The sequence below is a fragment of the Pseudorasbora parva genome, chromosome 8, assembly GCF_024679245.1.
Source record: "Pseudorasbora parva isolate DD20220531a chromosome 8, ASM2467924v1, whole genome shotgun sequence".
Lineage (NCBI taxonomy): Eukaryota > Metazoa > Chordata > Actinopteri > Cypriniformes > Gobionidae > Pseudorasbora > Pseudorasbora parva.
The window spans coordinates 24,728,808-24,735,341 of record NC_090179.1 but is presented as its reverse complement, the minus strand read 5'-3'; the positions used below and the strand labels follow the sequence as shown (position 1 = coordinate 24,735,341).

Genomic DNA, 6,534 nt, shown 5'->3' with positions numbered 1-6,534 from the left:
TTGCTTAAGGCTACTTAACCCCGAACTGATCATCAGTAACTTCTTATTATAGAAAACATTGTATTTCCTGCTTGTAAAGAAACAGCCTTTTTGTAAATTATTATTATTGTAAAAAATGTGTGTATTTTTGATTGTATTAGGAAGACTGACCGGCACTTTGTTATAGCCTATAGACTTGTTCTTTCATGGGTAGGCCAGTGGGAACAAATCTTTTGAAGCAATCCACATTTGCCATTCTCAAGGAAACAACAGGACTCTATCTGAAAAGTACAGAAAAAAATGTCAAATTTAGGATATAGCTATTACAAATATGCTTATTTAATGAGGCTACATTAAATTGTTTGTTTATTTTTTTTATATTTACACTTCTGTTTCACACTCTTTCTTACAGTTTTATATATTAAGTGTTGTATAAATATGTAAATATATGTTTGTTTATAATAATAGTGCGTCTTATAATAAAGCCTTGGTACTATAAAAACACGGCAGGTTTTTCTTTTTCTCTCGCGTTTGTTTGTAGTTTGTCTGTTATGGGTGTCCGTAGTAACACCGGAAGTAGTGCATCCATGCTGCACCAGAGAGCGTATTTTTAGAACCCCTTTTTCACTTTTCTGTGTATATATTGATATATAATTACATTTGTATTATCATATAGATATAGTATGGCTGGTAGTCGACTTGAGAAATTCGGGACTGTATTCAAACGGTAAGCATTAGTGACAGCGTGTGCTTTTTGAGATCATTTCAAGGTTAATAATAAAAACACTAACGTTACGTTTAAAATGGGTTTTCTGTTTATATATATATATATATATATATATATATATATATATATATATATATATATATATATATATATATATATATACAATAAACTTTTTGACACTTTGAATCTACAACAACATATTTTTGCTGCAGTTTGTTGACACGCATTTTTTGCTCGTCATTCATAACTTGCATTTAGTCGAGTAGGCTACTTATTGTGATGCTAAAGGATAATTGTTGTTTATTGTATATTTTATATATATATATATATATATATATATATATATATATATATATATATATATACAATAAACTTTTTGACACTTTGAATCTACAACAACATATTTTTGCTGCAGTTTGTTGACACGCATTTTTTGCTCGTCATTCATAACTTGCATTTAGTCGAGTAGGCTACTTATTGTGATGCTAAAGGATGATTGTTGTTTATTATATATATATATATATATATATATACAATAAACTTTTTGACACTTTGAATCTACAACAACATATTTTTGCTGCAGTTTGTTGACACGCATTTTTTGCTCGTCATTCATAACTTGCATTTAGTCGAGTAGGCTACTTATTGTGATGCTAAAGGATGATTGTTGTTTGCAAAGGGTTCGCGATTTGATGCGAGCTGGAGTCATAAAGCAGGAGGAAAAGCCCATCTGGTTCGATGTGTATGCTGCTTTTCCTCCTAAGAGAGAGCCCATCTACGAGAAGCCCGTGAGACCACTGAAGAAACATGCAGCAGACACAGTACCTGAAATCTTATACAAGGAGGATGAAATACGAGCGTAAGTCCAAACAAACCCGTTCAAAACGCTAATATATTATTTTTTAGTCAAATCTGTGCTTGAGCAGTATTTTCAATGCTCCCAGAATGGCCATTTTCCTTTTTATGAGCTATTCATGTGTTTATGCCATCTCCATTGATGCATTTAATATATTTTATGCTTTTATCCATTTTTTTATTATTATTTTCTTTGAGCTTGATGCCATAAACACTACTTTTTGGTGTCAGTAAGAAATTAATGCTTTTATGCAGCAAGGATGCATTAAATTGAATTTATAATGTTACAAAAGATTTATATTTATATTTAATGTTAGCCTGACGGGGTCATACTCAATTCTAGTCAGAATATGAGTCTGAAACTGCTACATTGGGCTGTGATTATGGGGCGTGTTTCATCCGAACCAGGAAAGACCTCAATTGGATAAACCTACAACCAATCAGAGCAACGAAGCGACGCATTGTCAAATGTCAACAGATCTCAACTGCACTGTGTTGCCAAGTCCGCATTTTTTTTGCGGGTTATTTTCTATGTCTGGGGGTTGAAGCGACTATTATGTGATATAGACCCATGAGTGTGAATTTTAGCAGGCAACCTTACACACCAAAATAACACACATTTTATCCCCCAAACACCAATTTTTTTCAGGAGAACCCCCCGAGAAGCTATTGTTTAGGGCTAGTAGTTGGCGGGTTTTGTTGTAAAAACTTGGCAACCCTGTCTGCACGCACACTGAAATAAACTATCTTTGCCGGTGTTGTAAAAAAATAAAATAATCTAATGATACACAGAGTACTTACCCAACATGATCATCATTTTTGAGAGAAATTGTGAAGGTGAATGCATATACAAACAAGCTCTCCGTTTAAGATTTGAACAAATATAATCCAAGCCCCTTTGATGACGTGCATGATTACGTTACTGTTTATCATCTGTCTGTCATCATCTGAAGCCCGCCCTGATGATTTCATTGGTCCGAAATAATTACTCCTCTATGGATTGAGGCCAGACCTAACTGCCCGACTTACAAATTTTGTGGGCGGGGCTAAGTTCGGCTGGCATACAGGGTAATTAAATGCTGTTCTTTTGAACGTTCTATTCATCAGAGGATCCTGTAATATATATATATATATATATATATATATATATATATATATATATATATATATATATATATATATATATATATATCACAATTTCCACAAAAATATTAAGCAGTACAACTGTTTTCAACATTGTTGATAAGAGAGAGCACCAAGTATATGATTTCTAAAAAATATAATAATGACTGGAGTAATGATTCTGATAATTCAGCTTTTAGGTCACAGGAACGAATTATATTAAAATAAATAGTTTAAATTTTAATACTATTTCACAATATTGCTATTTTGCTGTATTTTTCAAATAAATGCAGCAAATAAGACTTTCGAAAATATTAAAATCTCACCAACCCCAAATCCTTGAAAGGTAGTCTACCGGTATATATAACTTAAAACTACACTGTGTAACTTTTTTAGTTTATTCTTAGCTAAAAAAAATTAGTTCTTTCAAAAATATATGTGCTCATTAATGTATATTTACTTCTTTCAAGTAATAAAGTATTCTCGTAAGTTTATAATATGCCATTGAAAATAAATACGGGTGGTCATATACCTTTTCACCGCTAGATGGGGGAAAATATCACAGTGTAGCTTTAAAATGACATTAACTAGATTACAGATTTTCCTGCTGTCAGGCCCTTTTCGGAAAAGACCTCCAACGCATTTTGGGTCACAGCCGAGCCCAACAGTTGATGATAACTGCATTATACTTGTGTGCTTGCGGGAACCTGTACAGTAAATCTACATTATTTGTTTCTGTGATTATAGGAAGTTCTTTGAGGTTTATGGTAATGGACCCAGAGCTTTTGAGCTTCTCAAGCCCAACTTTGTTTCTCCATGTCAGAGGTAATTTACTATGGGAAATGAAACATTTACAGTACTCTGAGTAAAAAAAAAAAAAAAAAATGCATTACTATTATTATAACATTTTCTGTGCCATTTGATTTAGTTGTACACTTCATCGTTCAGGTTTGTGATGAAGTACAGTGAATTAGAAAGCCGAGAGGATGTCAAACCTGAGCTGTTGTTTGAAGAGACGGCAAAAGCACTGCTCGCAGAGGGAGTTTATTTAAGAAAGCGAGGAGGATCTGCGGTGAGTACGAGTCTTATTTTTTAGACTGCTCGTCTCTTTCATTGTCCATCATGTTCCTTTATAACCAGCAGGTGGCACCAGAGTTTCGGAACCCTTTGCTGAACATGAAGTTGACTGACATGTTGGCAGAGCAGCAAAGAGACACAGAGACAATTGTTCCAGAGAAACAGCCACAGGCAGAGACAGTGAACCCTGACGGCCAGACATCATCATAAATATACCATTTCTCCTCTGTTAGGACAACATAAACTGCTCCTGCCTCTAGCTCAGCAACGTGCTGCTCAATCATGCATTTTTGATGCGTCAAATACGAGGAAACAGATATTGTTTGTTCTGTCGTGGACAGAAAAAGCAACATGCGTCTTTTCCCCTTTTGGTGTCAAATGAGTGATGTTGAAACGTTTGCACAGTCATAATGGTTTTAGCTTGAAGTCTTTACAGCCAAGCAGTTATTGGGGTTTATTGAAAGACTTTATAATACAGATCTAGCAAGTGTTTAATTTCTGTGAAAGTGTCTGATGGCTAATAAAATATGTGGAGTGTTTAATGAAAGTACTTTCAAGTCCATTAACGACAGAAGTGGAAAAGTATTTGTGTTGTAAATCAGTATTTTATTTCCATTTCTCAGTCACGCTATAAACTTATGATTCTTATTGACATAAAACCTTTTCTTTTACTACATCCTTGTTACTGTTGGACTTGCATTTAAATACATCCTCAGGAAATTTACTATGAGAACGTTTTATAAAATAAAACGTAGCTTTATAAAATAGTTGGAGGGCTGAGAGCTGATCTGCACAGACATCAAATTTCAAATTCCTTCACAAATGCCATTGTCGTAAACTCATTTCAATAAATTAACAATCTACCCTGTGAGCTTTCATTGATCACTCACTGATAATAAAATCATTGGAGACGGGCAACCCAACACTGGAACATAAAATGTTGTTAGACAATGACTCGAGAAATGAAGAAATGATTTGACCAATGGAAGATTAGAATTCTGTAATTGCCTTGACTTTAATTAAATTCAAATTCTGTTGTATGAACGGAAGACAATCTAATTTGGGAGAACATAGAAACCTCATTCTCAAGGGAACCTCATTTCCAATATGGCTGATTTATTTCTGAAGAACACATACAAAGTATCAAATATATATTTTTGTAAATTGTAACTATTTAATACCATTGAGTTTAAATATCCCACAAATGGCTTTGTGGGAATGTCCTGAATGGTCATTGGGTAATCAATTAAGAATTTGTTAACAGGAACAACCATTTAAATGTGTATGATTTCTAGGGAAAAAAGTGATATTTCAAAATTGTGAATCATTTATGCAGCTGTAATTTAAGGAAAACATGACTCATCAGCTGAACATGTTTGATTGTCAGTGTTTGTCTCTAAAGACACTTCAAACTGCAGACTTCATAAAAGCACCACTTAGGCTACAGAAATCCCATTAGTGGGTAAACGTTTGCTACTGAGTGAGCATCAGACCCAAATACATTCACATTTTGTGTTCAATGATGAATAAACAAATACATATATATATATATATATATATATATATATATATATATATATATATATATATATATATATATATATATATATATATATATATGTATATCCCTATTCTCTATTAATTTGTCACATTATAAAGGACTTCATCATAGTCTTGTAGGCTACTAAATTAAATTCAACACATTCCTATCTTCAAATCTGGGAGATTACGAAATCCAGTAGATCTAGACATGATGAGGATCTCTTCGGGTTCAGACAAAGACCTTTGGTTCAAGTCCTTTACTGCTGTCTAAGAGTAAATAGCTTTATTAATGATGTCAGTACTTCGTTTCTCTGTTGTGACCGTTTTGACACTGGCTTCCTGAAAGGAGCCCTTTGCTGTTAACCGCTAGATGGCAGTAATGTGATGTCTATTGACTCGAGTGATATCTGTCGGCTGTTCGTTCATACATCTCGGATAACATTTTACCCAGAAGTAATGTATTTATTTTTTTGATGTTGCATTTCAATTTGTGTCATTTTATCAGCGTTAATGGCTTTTCTATGTGTGTTTTCATGTGTGTGCGTAGTGTTGTTGAGGACCCAGATGCATCTCAAATTAGTGAAGGAAAGGCGTGTAAGTAGTAAAGGCAGAGGCGCGTGACGGACGCTTGGAGGGTGACGACAGCATCAACACCGTCCTGCTCCTCAGCACAACAACCCTTCAACAATTACCATGATAACCATAGTTCCTTCCTAAATACCATAGTTTTTGTTACCACCCTGAAAAAGTGTAAATTATTAGTAATTATTTTATCTAGCCTTATATGACTGCTCTAGCCAAGTTAAAGTAGACCATTGGTTTTGTTTGTTTGTTTTAAAACAAACATAATTATATTTAAAAAAAAAAATTAAAAATAGAAGAAAAAAAATGTCTACAAGCTAGTTAAAGGGTTAGTTCACCCAAAAATTAAAATTATTTCATTAATTACTCACCCTCATGTCGTTGGACACCCATAAGACCTTTGTTCGTGTTCGGAACAGAAATGAAGATATTTTGTTGAAAGCTGATGGCTGAGAAAGGCTTCAGAAAGGCCTCCATTGGAATTTAGTACATTACCACTCACAAGACCCATAAAGGCCCTAAAAACATTGATACAAAGTCCATCTTACTAGTGGCCGTACAATAATATAACAATGCGACGAAACAATCCGTGTAGATCTCTGACGTGAACTCACCTGGAACTCAAGTTCACGTCAATAACTTGGTGGATA

At 33.9% G+C, this 6,534-nt stretch overlaps 2 protein-coding genes across 3 annotated transcripts in view; both read left to right on the top strand.

The window, feature by feature from the left end:
- Positions 1-445, top strand: part of nos2b (nitric oxide synthase 2b, inducible) — a 13,902-nt gene extending 13,457 nt beyond the window's left edge. The window contains exon 25 of the mRNA XM_067451706.1: positions 1-445. This exon is cut by the window's left edge and continues 257 nt beyond it. The gene's annotated coding sequence lies outside the window, so the exon portion shown is untranslated.
- Positions 446-531: 86 nt separating this feature from the next.
- On the top strand, positions 532-4,804 carry mrps23 (mitochondrial ribosomal protein S23). Of its 2 annotated transcripts, none has more exons than XM_067451704.1 (5): positions 532-706; positions 1,386-1,565; positions 3,431-3,508; positions 3,632-3,755; positions 3,824-4,804. In XM_067451704.1, the coding sequence occupies exons 1-5, from the start codon at positions 663-665 to the stop codon at positions 3,968-3,970; spliced, it is 573 nt and encodes a 190-aa protein (XP_067307805.1). In that variant the 5' UTR covers positions 532-662; the 3' UTR covers positions 3,971-4,804. The 2 variants fall into 2 exon arrangements, with proteins under 2 accessions (XP_067307805.1, XP_067307806.1); XM_067451705.1 differs by having other exon boundaries at positions 535-706; positions 3,827-4,804.
- The last annotated feature ends 1,730 nt before the right edge of the window (positions 4,805-6,534 follow it).